Source organism: Pezoporus flaviventris, unplaced genomic scaffold (assembly GCF_033815535.1).
Source record: "Pezoporus flaviventris isolate CSIRO_AGI_PZ_B2104156 unplaced genomic scaffold, CSIRO_AGI_Pfla_v1 ptg000036l, whole genome shotgun sequence".
NCBI lineage: Eukaryota > Metazoa > Chordata > Aves > Psittaciformes > Psittacidae > Pezoporus > Pezoporus flaviventris.
The window spans coordinates 36,535,790-36,553,242 of NW_026892584.1; the positions used below are offsets into that span (position 1 = coordinate 36,535,790).

A 17,453-nucleotide genomic window follows, 5' to 3' on the forward strand; every position below is an offset into this window, starting at 1 on the left:
GAATATACATAAAAAAAATTAAGAAACTGCTTGTAAAAATGTTGGGAAAAATGTAAGTCAGTTTCACTGAAAAGGCTCAATAAAGTGCAAGCAGTAAATGCGTTTACATAGTGAAAAGTTTAATTATTTTGTACGAATGTATTGCTGACAATGAGAGACACTCTATTAAAAATGTTTTACCTTGACAGCATGCCCTCATATAAAAAATATATTCCAATTGCATTGCAGTACAACCAGACCATGACAGAGCTGAAAATGAAATGAACACTGAAATGCAACTGCTCCTTTTCAGCAAGGTAAAAAAGGAAGAAAGTATGCAGATTTTTACTATTACAGTATACTTCAATTAACTAGATAAACTGGACCAGCCAAAATTACACAGTACAGTAATTGCAAATGAAAATGATGCCCTGCTACTTACTTGCATTGACGCACAGCCATTTCTTGTGAAAGCATTCAGGAGGTGCTAAACTGCAAACGTGGAACTTACTCCTGTGCAAAATGCTCAATACTGTGACCTCTCACTAATGCAGAGCTCTCTAATTACTGGACAAAAGTATGAACTGCAGCAAGTATTTTTACATCAGAAAAATAATTTGTTCCATTAAATCAGGTATTTGTCCTCTCAAAAGCATCTCCTTCTGCTTACAAGTTATTTAAGTTATCAAGTCCTCAAAGTGTACCACAACTTAGATGATTCCAGTAAATGAAAAAAAAAAAACAACCCCAAAATAAAACAAAACAAAAAACACTCTAATATCACTTGTCACCCAATGCAAGAATTTGTTTGCAACTGGAGTTTTGTTTTATAAAAAATAATCAAGCCAACTGAAGAAGTTCTCCCAGCAGAGGTGACATTTTCAAATCATTTACCTTCTAGCCAGATTCTCTGGCATTCAGGAATAGTTTAGCATAATATCAGGATGATCAAGCAGTAACTATTTTCCTTCACAGACTCCTATTTGTCCTGTAAGGCCCAGCAGCAAAATTTTTGCTAGTGGCAGGTATTAAAAGAGGGAACTACTTCCTCATCACCCATAGAAACTGAAGTCTGATCAAAAGCATATGATAATCTCTTTCAGTGGAGATTTTCCACACAGCTTTTATTTACAGAATCTCCATTTAAGACAAGCACAGGATTATGACAAAATCATCCAAAGTGTTAAGTTGCTGAAATTCAAAACTAGTATTTGTCTCTTCAAAACAGTCCTTACTTTTTATCCTCCAGTTTCTGCTAATACCAGGAAAAAAAAAAAAAAATACAAACCAAAAGCTTTATTCCTGCACAGCTAGTGTTGAGCCTTTTAACTGCTCAGAAATGGCATAATGTCAAATTGCTTAATAAAGCTCTGTGGAGACACTGGTCACCTATTAAACTGTAAATAATGTCAGTACCAATCTCAATTTTAAAAGTTTGTGTCTTTTGTCAAATTAAATGACCCCAAATACTCATTGTCAAATAACTCATGAAGCACAATTTAAATCAGCTTGTGAGAGCAGCAACTTTGCAACAACAGGAACTTTAAAAACAGGTTATTAAAATAAAGTCTGTGTAGAATTTTAATTATGAAATAATTTGGTTTTACTTTACTTAGGATTTCTCATTCTTACAAAGAACAGTTGGCCACTGCTTTCCTGAAGAATAGTTATTTTTAGCATTGTAATTAGTGTAACAGAAAATAAGTGTTTTAACATGAGTTTAAACAAATTTAAGACACTTTTCTGTAGGGTCATCATCATATGATGCTCTTTTCAATAATTTTATAAGCTTCTAAATCACATAAAGGATAATGCACATTACATTTTATTCACACTATAAAAAAAGCACAATATACAGGCCATATCATTTAAAGTGCAACACAACAGAACATTTCTGCAACATTCAGGTTCTTCAAAGACCCACAAAAGTAGGCATTTAATATTTAGGAACAAATCCTGTTCATAGGTGTATCAACACTGCTGTAAGTGCCACGCTAAAAGCAATGCTTATGACCACTAAACAATATTATCTACTTCCATATTATATAGCCTTCATGTTTCATCTCCAAAATGAAAGCTTTTATCCTTTAGTCAGTAAAGAGCATCGAAGACAGTTCTTTGACTATGCTCTGAAATCATCTTTAAAGTATATTTAGTTTCAGCACGTAGGCTGCTGCTTCAGATGTTAAATCTACCAAGAAAAATATGGTAAACAGAATAGAGCAAGCATGTGTCTGAGTTGGCAGCGCATGCTTCACTATGTTGGCACTATCTACCAAATGTATTGGTAACACACAGTATAAGCAAGTACCAATTCGCTTTCCACTTCATAAATATTTTTGGTTGGATGTTTTGCTAACAGTAGTTGAAAATCTCGTTTGTTCCTGAGATGAACATGACAAAACAAAGTGAGCTCCATCTAGTACTGCCAATGGGACAGTGTTCTGCATTTCCAGCTTTGCTACCTGCTGAGCCAAATTTATCTCAATCCTCCCCAAGGCGCCACTTCTGAGACTCTTCTTGACGCACATCTGGCCTGATTTGGTTTCTCATTCCACCTAGAACATTTGAGGTTGCCTCTGTTGCGACAATGAAAGGTTTCACCACGGTTGGTGGAATTTGGCGGAGGACTCCTCCTACTGCTCCAGTTACTCCTCTGTTTTCATGCTCACGAGCAGCAGTTTCATAGATGGTTTGTGCTGTGTCTGTAATCCCCTTTAAGAAATTAACAGAAATTATTTACACTGAAAAAGAAAACCACTCCTTAATTTAAGGGAAACTTAAAACTGCTCAGCATTTATCTTCTTTTTTATCTGTATTATAACTAGTGCAATTATACTAACACAAATATGATCCAGTTCTTCTAATGCAGCCTAAAATAACACTACTATGAATTATTATGAAAACATTTCATGTAAATTCTGGTGGCATTTCTTGTGAAGAAACTGTTGGGTACTGTGATCCATTAAAAAAATGACAGAATTCACTGAACTCCCCCCCCGGTTGAGACCCAACTTCCTAGACATGCTATTAAGTTCAGCTAACTGAAATACAACATCAAAAGTACAATAAAACCAGGTCGGCATTCTAATTGTTATACACTGTAATAGTAAAAAGAGCCTTCACTCGTTTGAAATCCAGCATTATGCTTAGACTTCTTAACTCCAGAGTTGAAAGGGGAAGGGGAGAGAGGTAAGGGGGAAGGAAGGGGAGACAGATGACACAGGATGGGAAATCAGGTTTACATGTCTCAGAATAACTAAATCCTCACAACTGTAGAACAATGAAGTCCTATTCACACTTACGAATTTACTTCTTCTTCTCTGAATTTTCCAGGCAAGGTTTCTGTTGGTTTAAGATTACTGATGAAGAGTCTTGTTCAAAATTTAAATCCCCTTCTTCATGAGCTGAACTTAAACCAATACCAATATTTTACTTGCTGTCTTAGAAAATAACTCTTCAGTTTGGTTAAGGAAAACTACTTTTGCACTCACCTCTTTTACTACACTATATGCTTTGGCTACACCTTCTCGTAGGTCTACTGGCTGATGAGCTAAACGATGAGGATGGAATCGTTTGATCTTTTTTGCTTCAATAAAAGTAGGCCCTGGTGATACCATATCATATGCAGTTTCTGCAGCTGCCTGAAGATCAGGAGCAAATGCAAAATATATAAATCTTACTGTATCAAATCACAAATTTGAACTACCAATAGGGTGACACAATTGAAATAAAAAGAGTTCTAATTCCACAAATATCATTAATTCACATCAGATTAAGGTTTCTAAAAGAACTTCTGCAATGGCTACAGCTGTAACTATACAAGTTCCATAATGAAAGAACGCATGTTGTAGGCTTTGATCAGGTTTTTTCCACCCTAATTCCTATTCTTTCAAAGGCATCTTCTACTCTGCACAAAATGCTCAACAGAAACTGAAATACTTGATCAATGGTATGTTTTCGAATAAACATACAAGCATACACTTAACTCCACTCATGTGGATAACACCACTAGGTTTTTTTACTATAGATGTTCAGGCTTAGTCATGTGTAACATTTTTGCAAAACTAGGTGATAAAAGTGTAATTTCATCATGTATTTTACATTAAGGAACATAAATTTCTTAACACTTTAATCCATGATTACTTTAGGGTTAAATCCAGAAAGTCTTACAGACTTCTCTGTACATTAACACGATCAATATTGGATTTGAGACACTTTTTTTTTTTGTTGGTTGATTTCGTGTTTTTTTAAATAAGTACAGATAAGCTGATATTTTAAAAACAGTAAAGAATCTATTACTGAAAAATACATGTGTGTGAAGAGCTCACCTTTCTCTGTATCAGTGACTTTTTTAGTGCAGCTGAGTATTTTAGTATTAAACTGTGTACTGAAATAAAGACATTAAGAAACATGTAACAACCTGGGTGTTCAGCAATATTTTAACACCATTTCTAACCACTGATGCCATAGCTCTCACCTCACAGACTGCTGCAAGCTTTTCTATTTTCTTTTGTTTAAAAGATATGTTCCCAACCTTAAATATATAGCATTAAGATACTAGCTTAGTATAGAGCACTTACTAGCAACACTTCTCAGCTTATGGCTTAACTCCAGAAGTAACACACTATACCTGTATAGTCTGAACCATTCTGTTTGTTAGCTCCAGGGCTGCCATTGCAGTGGAAGTGCCAAAAGAAGCTGCTCCTCTTTGAAAGCCTCTTACAATACGGCCATCCTTTCGGTACTGCTCTATTGGTAACCACACCAAGTCTTTCAGACCTTGGACTGAAAATGAAGACATAACACCAGTTAGACAGCTCTCTTAGACAATCAGATTGCCTTGAGAGGAAGTGAGAGAAGTGAAAAACAAGTATTAACACTGTATATGTTGCAGGTTTATCAGATTTTGTTTGTTTTTTAAAGAAAATGCCATGTGTGTCTCAACAGAAATAAGAATTAACTTACCTAATTGCACTAGGGAATGCATGGGCCCTACTCCTCCCAAAATTCCTGGTAGCTGGTTTTTCTTTATATCATTAAGCCATTCACTGATGGCATAGGAGAACAATTTATCCACACCTAATAAACTGAAGTAAATAAAATTATTGTATTTTTAAACATATGATTCCTAGTAACACAAATGCATTATTCACTGAAGTAAACAACATTGTTTTAACAAAAGAAAAGCTGTTTTCAAGCGTCATCTTCTGTTGCTGTTGGCTAACCCAAGAATTTTGCATGTTATGTACTTCACAGAAGTTCAAGACTGCATAATAACATCCAGTTCAATAAAAAATAAAAATATGGCTAAAATTAAGTGTTTAGCACCAAGATTAGCACATATATTACTATCTTGAAAATGAATGACGTTCTTGAATGTTATATATTTTATGAAAACTAGAATCAAGACATATTTGTAAAGTCAGAAACTGTCTTGTATTTTACAAGTCCGTCTTATCACAGTTTGCCTTTTTCTTGCTGCATTCAGTTCAATTTGCAGTCCCAATGTTAATCTACAATTCAATAAACTTACCCATGCCTGTAACAAAGTCTCTTCAGCTTTAATTCTGAGCAGTTTAACTGAGCAAGCCCAATAAGAATCCCAGCTAGTGTCCCCTGTAAGTGAAATACTTCGTTATTATATTACTCATTCTGTACAATCTGTGAGAAATAATTTCAACATCTAACTCTTATTGCAGGCATTTCTGTCTAAACTGATTCTAACCTAGTGTCCCAAGTACTACTCACTTCAGTGCTATGAAATTGTTACATGAACACTTGCAGAAGATGAAATCTAGCTTATCTGGCTACTCTAAGAAAAATATCTGTATACAAGTGGGCTTCTTAAGAAATATTAAGATACAATAAATAATGTAAATGTAGCTCCGGCATTAGTGTGTTCCAGGCATTCTAAAGCTGCTACTTCATGTTTTCATTTTATTCAGCAGAAGTGCAAATGCAAGAAGTTGCTCCTTTTACCGGTCCATATATTCCTACTACTTGTCATGACCAAGTACAAATCTGGTTGTGCATACAGGATTTTTTGAGGTCTGCTCTGTAAAATTAGCATGATAATCAATACATATTTTAAAGAGAACTATCAGCATTTTTTAATCGGTATTAAATTCTGCCATTGACACTGAAGCCCATACACTACTTGACTGCATGGGATGGAAACAGGGAGAAGAAAAAGACTTTATTTTGGCATTACATGAAGGAGAAAATAAAATGCACAATTCTGGCATCATATGGTGGTACTACCCTTTGAGGGGCACCACAGCTTTGTAGAAAGATATCCAGCCATCAATGAGTTGATAAATGTGACTGAAAGTCTCATTCTGAGTTAATCATACCTGGAGGATCCACTCCCTAGTTTTCAAATTAAGCGTGAAACAAGGTTAAGCCTTATTGAAATTAAGTGGGGAGGGTGCAGGGGACAAGTTCTAGATTTCTCAAGATCACATCCATAATGAGTAGGGACATAAAAATATACCTCAGCTCACGTAGGGGGTTGGGTGGGGGAACCAACGCAAACAACACCTATTTTTTTCTTCTACAGCACCAGCAGTATACACAAACCTGATCCATTGATACATGTTTGCCATGGTAATCAAGCCGTATTGGAACTTCCGATGTAAAACGAAATTCTCTGGGATACACAAAGGAAATTTTTCAGTGAGAAACGTGAAAGGGAATAAAATTATCCTTACAAAAAAAAAACAAACGATGGCCTTCCATTTTCTGCAAGCCAGAAATCCTCTAGTTACTGTGATAGTACTTCAGAGTAAGTGAACAATGTACAGTGGTAAATTCAGCTTACCTTGGCTTATTAACATCTAGTCAAGGTTAGCATTTATAATAAATTCAACAATCCTGCAAAACTGCTACTAAGCCCACAGGTGAACATCTTCCCTCTCTTCACAGCATGAATTTCAGTTACAAAACAAAAAAAAAAAGTATGGCTAATAATGGTTCTACAGGCAAAATTTAGCCCTGCAGCTGGAACCTATTAAAAAATTCTGCTGGTGATTATGTGATGAAATAGAACCACAGCCATTCTCTCACAATTTGGCTCTGCCCAGCTTACCAAAGCACACATCTGTGGTTAGAGGCACTTATGATCTGAAAACATGAGAAAAAACTTCTCATAATAAGCTGCAATTTTCATTATCACTTTCCAGTCAGGACCACGCTAGAGTTTCTCCTGTGATATCTTAATCATGTACCTCTCCCATGATATCTTTTTCCTCTCATCTCCAATGATATCAGAACTAATGTACATTGTTAGACATCAGAGTACAAAGACTGCTCTTTTTATTTCTTCATGAAACATCTCATTACTGGTTCTATGCATGGCAGAGCTTTAATTTTATTTTCTTGTGCACAGTAGTGTTCAGAAGTTAAAATCATTAGTTACCTTTCAGTGTCAAAGCAAATATATTTTATTTCCTTAATCAGTCAATAAACAAACAAAAAAATGTACCTTGTCATAAGGTCTGAATAGTTTATCATTATACTTTCTTAAAACACTCAACAGAACAGCCATGTGTCACCGGAAATTTTTTAATGAAAGATTACCTGAAAAATACTGGCTGATCACTGTATGACATCACTTCTTGTGGGAAATAATGATCTTCTCCATTAACAACATCCATAGAATCCATGCTAGCATTTTCATTTGCTTGTTTGTGTGATGAGAAAGAAATGACTGGACTTGGTTCCTTAAGGCTGCTCACATGCCTGGGCAAACTACATGTAACTTCAGCATCAGGAGACTTCTTAACTAAGAGAAGAAGTCATACACAGTAAACTGACTCATATTTTTCACAGTGATTACAAAAAGATTGTGTTTATACAATTACTGTGTCCTCAGTAAGATCTAATGCTTATTAAATGGAATTACTAGCAGCACAATAGATTCTTTTAGTAAGATAATATCTTAGTTCTCACCAGAAATTGTTATAAGAAGCTGAGATTTACGCATCAGCATAAATAAGCCACCTGGCTTTAATTGCAGCATACTCTGCAGTACTGCAGAGTACTTCATTACTTATGCATTTCAGTATGATGTCTCAGTAGGTAAATTATAGCTGCTAACAGATTTACAAATATAGTTAAAAGAGAAAATATGCTTCTCGGTGTGTACTGGGTTTTGAATCAGATGGTGTAGTTAATTAGAAGTACTGCTTTAACTGCATACATACACTGCACTGCTTATTTATAAACTTGAAATCTGTTACACAACTTCAACTATTAGACAAACTCTTTAATGCACTAGGTATTAAATAATGTATTTAATAATAACTGCTAAGATTGTACACACAGCCCTCAATTTTTTCTGAAGTTCTGATTAAACATACTCCAATTTTGGTGAAATCTTTTATACAATTGAGACTCCAGACATTGAAGACCTTTGCTGCTATTTATAAAATACAAAGCTAAAACACACAAGGTTTCTGTGTTCTAACAATTAGTTACTAATGTTGGGGTTTGGTACTTAATGTAAGCTCTTTTACACAGACAAGATTCACATGTGAATTTACAGACATGTGAAGAAGCACTTTCATGCTAGATTTCTGAAAAGCATACCTTCAGGATCTGGAGTAACTAAGAGTTCTACTTCTGCAGAGAGGCTAGTGAAAAAATCTTTCAGGAAAAACAAAGCATCCTAATGTCAAAAATAAAATACAATCACGTTAAAAAATCATGTTAAAAAAAACAAATGAGCCCACAGTTCTCTAAAAATATTATCTACTATTCTAGCTCTCACATATGAATCAAAACACATTTCTTCTTTTTGACTCTTAACATGTGCAGAAGCCACACAGAAATCTAGGACAGGAACCAGAAAGACCCTCTTAGTCACTGCCCATGCTACACATAATATGATTTCATAATCTATCTAGCTGTGTCTTAAACTCCAGAATCGTTTTCATCATCTCCACTCTCATTTTGGAGACTGATCCAGAACCCGAGTGTTTTAATGGCTATAAGCTTTTCTCTGATTTCCAATGAAAGAGTATTTAAGCATATTTTATATTCATCTCCAATACTGCCAATGTCAGACAAATTACTCCAGATCAGATCTTACCACTGCTTCACTGAAAGTCATTAACACCAGCTATTAATGCCTTATTAATATACTGAAATTATTAGTTTGCTTTTTTTTTTGGCAGATGCACCACACTGGTACCTTGTTCACCCTATCATTCCTGATACCTGGACTTCTTTTTCTTTTTTGTTTCTAAGTGATACACAGACAACTTAAGTATTAATAAGAACTTCTCACATGACTGCATGCAGCCTGTGCTTCCAAGAAAGCTGTGGTTATTTTGCAGAAGTTGTAAAGGTGAATTTTGTTTACAGCACAGAAGATAAAAGACCTAGAAATGTAATAAAGAGGGAACGTATTTCCTCACTAGATGGCAGTATTTGCATGTTATTTTTCCCTATGAAATTTTTACAAACCATAGAGTTCAGTTTTTCTAACAGTAAAATGAAAACCTGGTGCTCATGTGTGCTAAGGGAAATGTAAAATAAACAAACAAACGAAAACCCAAAATAAACTCTTATTTCTGTGCAGATGACAAATTAAGCAAGAAACGCCTCAACAAAGAGCAATAACCACACTTTGAATGTCCAAACTTATGTAGCCTTCTTAGCAGTGCAGAGAAAAAAAAAACACAACTGTTTCTTAAGTATATGAAAAATATTTTGCTAAAGAAAGTAAAACAATTTCTCCCATTTTTGTTCTGCCACTGCAGCTGATAGTGAGACCAAAGCCTGCAGAGCATGGAAGCAGCCCTCAAGTATCAACTGTCCTTGATTGGAATGTCATGAACAGCTTCTAGATTAATGATTAACTTTTTTCAATTAAAAACACCAAAGCCACTTCATGAACAAACAAAGCAAGATCATTCAAGAAAAGCCATGATTTCAAAACATTTGCTATCATCGTAAGTCTCAGGAGGTAAACTGGTATTATTGAATAAACTGCCAGGTCTAGAAATATTTTTAGTTTTTAAATTAAAAAAAAAAGGCTAGTCTCTCTAATAGCTGGAGCAGAAAACAAGTTCTAACATGGATATAAACAAAGTGGTATAGGTCCAAAGATATGTGTGACTGACCATAAAAAAAGGCATCAACCAAGAAAACAATCCCATATAATGTGTACGATAGTTACAAATATCTGTTAAAAAAAAAAAACACTATTATTAAATAAATAAAAAATGGTTGCATTTTGGTTTCGTCTGATTGTTTGTGGGGTTTTTTTGTTTTGTTTTGGGGTGGGTTTGTTTTGTTGTTTGGGGGGGGGTGTAGTTGTTTGTTTGTGTTTGTTTCTTTTGGTTTTTTTGTTTTGTTTTTGCATCGGCACAACTGACCTGGTCAATATTGAGGCGAAGCGGCATTAGTGAAACACGTAAACAACATTCCTGCGGGGATCTGCCAGATTCTGGACGGACATGTAATGCTTTAACTGTTAACTGAAAAGAAGCAAAAGAAGAATTAAAAGTAGTAGCATTCGCAATTATTCAATATCAGAACACTAGCAGAGAAAATCTTTTACTGCAAAACCTCTGTACTAGTCCAATTCCACCTACCCATAATAAAACTACTATTGCATAAATATTATGTACGTTATAAAAATGGAAAATAGTAACCCCCCAAAAAACCTAAATTCATAAATCCTCTATAGAACCAGTAATACTACAGTATACCATAAAACTACAACTCCACATCTGTAGTGAAAGGTCTAATCATGCTCATGCAAGATGTTTGTTCAAAAACAGAACAGGAAACCTACCAAAGTAGTCCTGCAAATCTATTTTTTTTAAAAGGACAGAATCTCAAAAACATTAATACGTGACATACTAATATTCAATTTTTTTTTTAATATCCAAAAGCAGTCAAGCAAATAACCATCAACAAGTTGTACTACTTCAATGTTCCATGACCTCATGTTCCTTCTTCTGCAAGATCAAGAAATTTATACAATGCCCACAATGACAGTCCAACCACAAATAACACATATAGCATACAATGAATTAACATATTCCATAACTGTACCATGTTTGAATGTGCTTTTCTGGGCATCTCCTTACTGCAGTAGAGATAGAGAAATTTATTCATCTGTGATGTAGCTAAGCGATCTCTGATTTCAAGGTCTTGAACAATAAAAACCTGTCGTGACACTGGCTGCTCCAACAGACAGGATTCACCTTCTGCACCACCTGGAGGGTACACCTCATGCTGGAATTTCACCTTTTAAAAAGGAAAGAAAACCAGCATAATCAGCTTCAGTGAAAAATAATCATTAGCAATAGAATACTAACTAAACAAAAAAACAACAACAACAAAAAAAAAAAAACCAAACAAAACAACACACCACAAAAACCAAAAACCAAACATCACTCATAAGATCTTTAAAGCCTGGCTACTATTTTAAACTTACAGGAATAATATTAGGATTTCTGAAATCTATTCAGATTTTTGCATGGCTAGCAGCTGAAATTTTCCAATTCCTAGCTTTGCACCTGTTCATATTTTAAGATGTAAATTCCAAGCCAAAACAGAGTCAGTGTAAGACAAAGAACACATTTTGCGTTTTAATATTGACTCCTCTCAACCCTGAGATGTTTCTTACCGCATTTTGAAGCCTGTACCAGGCTGTCTTGCAAATCTTGAGTCCCGCACATTCTAGACTTAAGAAAGTAAGGTTTCTTTCCTATGAACAGACTTTTCAAGTAGATTCTTCCAGTCTCAGTTTCCTTTTTCTTTACTCACCTTAGTCTACATAAATGTTAATCCATTACCTTTCATCAACTGTAAAGAATTCTGAATTCTCTCCTTCTCCTCATCTCTTGATACAGTTCTCATTTTCAGAGACCTGTGGTTACCTACAAGTCATCCTCTGTCTCAATAACCCCCACATCATCCAGGACTGCAATGTAATGAAGCAGAGCACACATACAAACAGAACAGTGGCCTCTACTGGCCAGATACTGATGTTAAAAACCACGGTATTTAAGTGCCTTGTACTCAAGATAACCATGTGAACTGGAACATTTGAAGTGTTGAAGAGAAAAATAGATGTTTATCATAATCACTGCTCAGACCCCTTATGTTCTCCACACCCTTTGCTTTAATTTCTTCTTAAACATCATCATTATTATTAAGCCTCGTACTAAGGTGGGGAGGCGGGGGGAAGAGGGACAGACATAATCAAAACAAAACACACAGAGAAAAAAAAAAAACAAAAAAACCCTAAAACCAAAGTCCTTTATGCCTCAGTACTAACACGAACTCATTAAACACCTGCAAATTAAGACAGATTGTTACATTTCTACACATTTTTCACACAGAATATGAAATGCTTACTTTTTTCCTTTTTTTTTACTGCAATGTCATGTGTTTTCTAGAAAAAATTAATATAAGCACCAAGCATTTAAGTTTGGAGTGCTAACAGGATGAATTTTAAACTCTAGACATGCACATAGACTGTAAAAGGCATTCAGTTTTATGTAGTACCTTTCATGTTTACAGAAAGTTTTGGAAAGCCTTATTTTGAAAATGTTTTGTTATTGATCCATTTAACATGAAATTTGAATACTTCCTTGACTATGTTCTTCACAGTGTCAGAATCAAGAATCTAGTTTCTATGTTAAGAGCTAAGCACAAGCTTAAAAACAACAGTTATGTACTTATGCCTTAAGGGCGCCAAATACATTAAAGGAAATATAGGGACGATACGGTCATATAACTGGATGCTATTTAATATCCAGTTACCAAACAATACACTGTCTCAAAAGATCTACATTCCAGTTATTTTGCTAGACCATTAAATTTAATAATAGGCATCTGAATTCAGAATAGAACTGAAGACAAACAGAACAGTCCTTGTAAAACATATTTATAATAAACAAAATCTTTAAGAATATTAAATATCCTTCATCTTTTGAAACACGTTTATTCAGCAAGTATATAATACTACTCTAGAAGAACAAATACATTTTTTGTTAAATTCTAAATTCATCACCTTCAAAGTGCTTAGATGCAGATACTAATGGAAGAAATCCTACAGAATTCTAATGGAAAGCTGTTATCAAACATGTAACATGTTAAGATATTCACACACAATCATCTCTGAAGCTGTTTCTTTACCTTGCTTAATTGTATTTCCATCAGGAAGTCTGGGTTTCTTCCTCTTCCCCCACATGCTGTGCTCCGTCCATGCCTCGTTGGTGTATGAGAAGGGGAACTATGGGGACTTCTGAGGAAATAAACAAGAAAAATACTTTTGCAGATTAAACTTATGAGCTGTAATCTAACAGTAAAACCATATATATTTCACTGGATATAACTTAAAGTATTTAAATGGTTATGAGAGAAAAATACTAGAAATCACACACCACCCCCCCCCCCCCAAAAAAAAAAACAAGAGAACAAACAACAGGAAAAACAGAACTTGTGTTTCTCTTAACCAAATACTTTCTTTTTACTGTTCAAGAAATGCATACTTAAGGAGAAGGCATGCCTCCTACCAAATTAACATTCATGAAACATTTCCTTAATTTTGGCTCTGATAATATTAATTACTCATTAGCTTATATGACATCCTGAAGACTAGACTCCAGCTACCGTAGTGAGTCTTTCATGCTCCTTAAGCCCTAAGCTCTTCAGGAAAACTTAACTTGTAATACAACCCTTAAAAGGAAAACCTATCCCTCCATCCCAAAAAAACGCACCAAACCCAATGCCAATTTGTCCAGGTTAAGACACAGGAAAAATACACTCTGGTTCATGGAGCTAAACTCCATGAACTCCAGAAGATTCTAGATGATCTTTCAGGTCCCTTCCAACCTAAACCATTCTATGATTGATTCCTTGTGAGAAAGGAGAAAAAAAGAAAGGAAGGAAGATTTGTGATTGAATAGTGACATTAACCTCAAAGGAAAGTTAAGTATTTTTAAATGTTCTAATCCTCAGAATTTTATCAAACACTTACATGAAACTTTTAGCTGGAGATGTTGGTGGTGCAGTGCCAAAATCCCTTCCACCATAGAGATGCCAAATAAGAGAGATCTCCTTTACAACATAGCGTACCAGAGGAACAGGGAAATGAAGGGGAGCTTTGCTTGTATCTGTTTTTTTAATAGGTTGGCTGAAATGATTTTCCTTTATGATAACTGCATCATCAACCAGTATTTTTATTACTGGCTCTTCCTCTTTTTCCTAATTGAAAAAAAAAAAAGTATATAGCATGAGGAAGGGAAATCTGCTTTCCTACCTATGAAAAGAAACTATTCTGTACTGTCTTCCAAAGCTTATATAAAAGAGGCTTTGTTTAGGAATTATTTAAAGACCAAAAAATGCAAAAATAAACCAGAAGCTGAGAAATGTTAACAAAACAAAACAATACAAAAACCCGAACTACTTTATCCAAACTGTACACAAAACAAAACAAGAGTTGAAAACAAAGAAAAAAACATGAAGAGCCCAGGTTACTGTAATAGCACTTCTGGAAACAAACAAGCTCAAAGATAACTGGGCAAAACCAGCTTCTAGAGATTCAGAACTACTTCTGTCTATTATGAAGAATACAACCAGAGATACTACGAAAAACATGAACGTGAGCTGTTTTCAAAGAGTTTGAGTGTAGTTTCCTAAATCTTTTAATGCAGTGGACAGAGAGCAGTGTAAAGTGACACACAAGCTTTTCTCTGAGGTTTGGCAAGGATCTTCAGCCCATAAAAGCATTGCAAGCTTTGACTATAAAATAAATTAATAAAAGGAGATGCGCAAAGCTGCTATTTTGATAAATATTGTATTTTGCTTAAAATATTTTTTTCTACCTATGCCATCACTGTAAGTCAAATTGGTAATGATAAAACCTGACTAAAAATGTAGGAAAATAGCCAATATAGTTTAAAGTAATATTCAGATCAGACAATTACTTACTGCTGAAATAAGGAAAAATCATGTATATTTGAAAATACTTGCATTCATTCCTCACAATAACAATGCGTGATGTCCTTAAAGATTATTTTTCTGCTACTTTGCCCACTGATAAGATTGCCACAAAGCAATCATAAAAAGCTATGAAGTCTAATTTGCCCAGGTCTTACATAGGCTTTTCTGTAATTTATCTTATATAGTAATTCTCAAAGCTTCTTACAGCAACAGCAACTTTCGGTGCAAAAAGAATGCAGAAATCATCACTTTCTGCGGGAATGTCTCCTGTGGCCTCATTTATCAGGTGATGAGGGAATGACTCGTAAGTGGGACTTGGCTCTTGTGAGATATTTCCACTCTCATCTGGAAACAAGAAGAGATCTGAGCAAGATGGTTCCTGAGTTTGAGATCTGTCATCCAAAATTCCTGGGAATTGAATGAAGGTGGAGAAAAAACAGACTTCAGTGGAAAAATCTTTACAAAGTATGAAAATCGAAACCAAATTACCTAACAGTTAACTAAAATATGTTACTTCAACTACATCAAGTTACTTACTGTATCTTGAATCAATTTCTACTATAAACAAAAAACAATTAAAAAAATAATCTACTTTACAATTTGAAGTGATTACATTATAATCATGACCAGTTAACAGTAGACATGAACTGAGAAAATACAGGAAAACGATTTGAAAAAGAACCCACAGATACAAACAAACAAAAAAACTCCAACAACAAAATTTTGTGTTCGAGTTTCTCATTCTAGTAGTAAGACCACAGCATCAATAGCTTTCAGTACTATACTGACTGCTCACCTTTTGTAGTGACAGGACAAGAGGTAATGGGTTCAAACTTAAACAGGGGAAGCTGAAGTTAGATACAGAAAGAAGCTCTTTACAGTAAGGGTGGTGAGGCACTGGGAACAGGCTGCCCAAAGAAGTGGTAAATGCTCCATTCCAGGCAGTATTCAAGGCCAAGCTGACAGAGCCTTGGGTGACATGGTCTAAGGGTGAAGCTTCCCTGCCTATGCCAGGGGGATTGGAACCAGATGCTCTTAAGGTCCTTTCCAACCCAAACCATTCTATGATTCTATGATTCTATTCTATGAAAACTTTCAATATCTCTCTCCTTCCAAAAAGGCTGTACTTTGTGTGTACTTATGCCTCCAGAGGATTCTTACCATTAGACTCTGGTTTCGTAGCAGAGGCAGTCTGTTGAGTCTCAATTTCCTCCATTGCATCACTCATCAAATCCCGCAAAATCTGTTGCTCTGATTCAGCAAGGCCTGGTCCATGGGAAGATGGTTGGTTAAAGGTCTCTACCTGTAAGAGAGGCACTATATATACTTACATCTTAAAGACAACTGCAACTGCATTCTGAATAAGATTTTGCTAGAATGGCTTCACACACATCTAAAAGTGTAAGAAGTCACACCTGAACTTTATAAATAATCTAGTGAGATGAAACTCTAAGCTAGATGATTCATAAAGTAGGTTACAACATTATGGTTCAGGGTATTTAAACCACCAAAGCACTTGGACAGAATATATATGTCCTGGAATTTCCTCCTTTAGATAAGAATAAAGTGAAGTACATAAACAGCACAAAATATTTTAAAATATTAAGCAGTGACCAAAGCAGAAAAAAAGTCACCATTTTACTCTCAAATATATTTTAAGCTAGATAAATCTGTTAATTTCTTTACAAGAATTTTTATATTCTTTGGAAATAGACTATGGACATCAAAATTAAAACATAATTAATGTTTTAATTACCAAGGAAACATCAAGATAAGTTGATATTATTTTGCCATTTTATACCTTCATTTTTGGCTTGCTAACTCCACATTTAATCTCTGTTTTAGCAGGTGGATGTAAATCACCGTAACTTGCAATATACTGTATTAGGTTCATTAGGGCAGCACACGAATCAGAGCAGGTACGAATATGGATTACATCACTGGAACAATGCAGCTCAAAATGTGGTTTAGTCTAGATAACAAAAATAAAACGCTCAGAATACACTTCAGATCAACATAAGGTTCCATGAAAATAGCATTAATGCACAGCTGGTTTTAAATTAATTTATTTGACTAGGTCAAAAACCTTAAAAGAAATAGTACAAGTAAACTGAAAACCTGCCTTGATTCTAAGTATAATAAAGCAATTTTCAAATCACAATCCGTCATGGAAATTTTACTTTTAGTTTTATTTGTGATTTAATACTTACTCTTTCATCATCAGAATCAGATTTTACTGCTGTAATGGTTAGTTCCAGCAGTCCCATATCCATAACACGAACATAATCTGAAAGACAATGAGTTATTGAAAAAAAAAAAAAAAAAGACTTAACAACAAACATGATCCATATTATGTATTTTTGGTTATTAAACCATTAAAAATAGCATGAACTTGAAAAGGGATCTTTTTTACCAAAACCTTTTCCATCTCTGATTTTCTTCTTTTATGAGGATTACTCTCAAGTTCAAATTTCAGCTACTCAAACCTTTTTAATCCAATA

General features: G+C 34.8%; 1 protein-coding gene across 2 annotated transcripts in view; it reads right to left on the reverse strand.

Moving 5' to 3' along the window:
• Nucleotides 1-1,781: 1,781 nt before the first annotated feature.
• The window catches only part of ATG2B (autophagy related 2B), a 46,838-nt gene continuing 31,166 nt past the window's right edge, over nucleotides 1,782-17,453 (reverse strand). For both annotated transcript variants that reach the window (XM_061463937.1, XM_061463936.1), the window contains exons 27-42: nucleotides 17,163-17,239; nucleotides 16,754-16,924; nucleotides 16,114-16,255; nucleotides 15,158-15,360; nucleotides 13,988-14,214; nucleotides 13,144-13,252; nucleotides 11,050-11,244; nucleotides 10,365-10,466; nucleotides 8,572-8,650; nucleotides 7,561-7,765; nucleotides 6,562-6,631; nucleotides 5,516-5,598; nucleotides 4,948-5,069; nucleotides 4,613-4,767; nucleotides 3,474-3,623; nucleotides 1,782-2,694 (exon numbers count right to left, since the gene is read on the reverse strand). In XM_061463937.1, coding sequence (XP_061319921.1) covers nucleotides 2,464-2,694; nucleotides 3,474-3,623; nucleotides 4,613-4,767; nucleotides 4,948-5,069; nucleotides 5,516-5,598; nucleotides 6,562-6,631; nucleotides 7,561-7,765; nucleotides 8,572-8,650; nucleotides 10,365-10,466; nucleotides 11,050-11,244; nucleotides 13,144-13,252; nucleotides 13,988-14,214; nucleotides 15,158-15,360; nucleotides 16,114-16,255; nucleotides 16,754-16,924; nucleotides 17,163-17,239 — 2,321 coding nt within the window. In that variant the 3' untranslated portion in view covers nucleotides 1,782-2,463. The remainder of the gene's footprint in view (nucleotides 2,695-3,473; nucleotides 3,624-4,612; nucleotides 4,768-4,947; nucleotides 5,070-5,515; nucleotides 5,599-6,561; nucleotides 6,632-7,560; nucleotides 7,766-8,571; nucleotides 8,651-10,364; nucleotides 10,467-11,049; nucleotides 11,245-13,143; nucleotides 13,253-13,987; nucleotides 14,215-15,157; nucleotides 15,361-16,113; nucleotides 16,256-16,753; nucleotides 16,925-17,162; nucleotides 17,240-17,453) is intronic.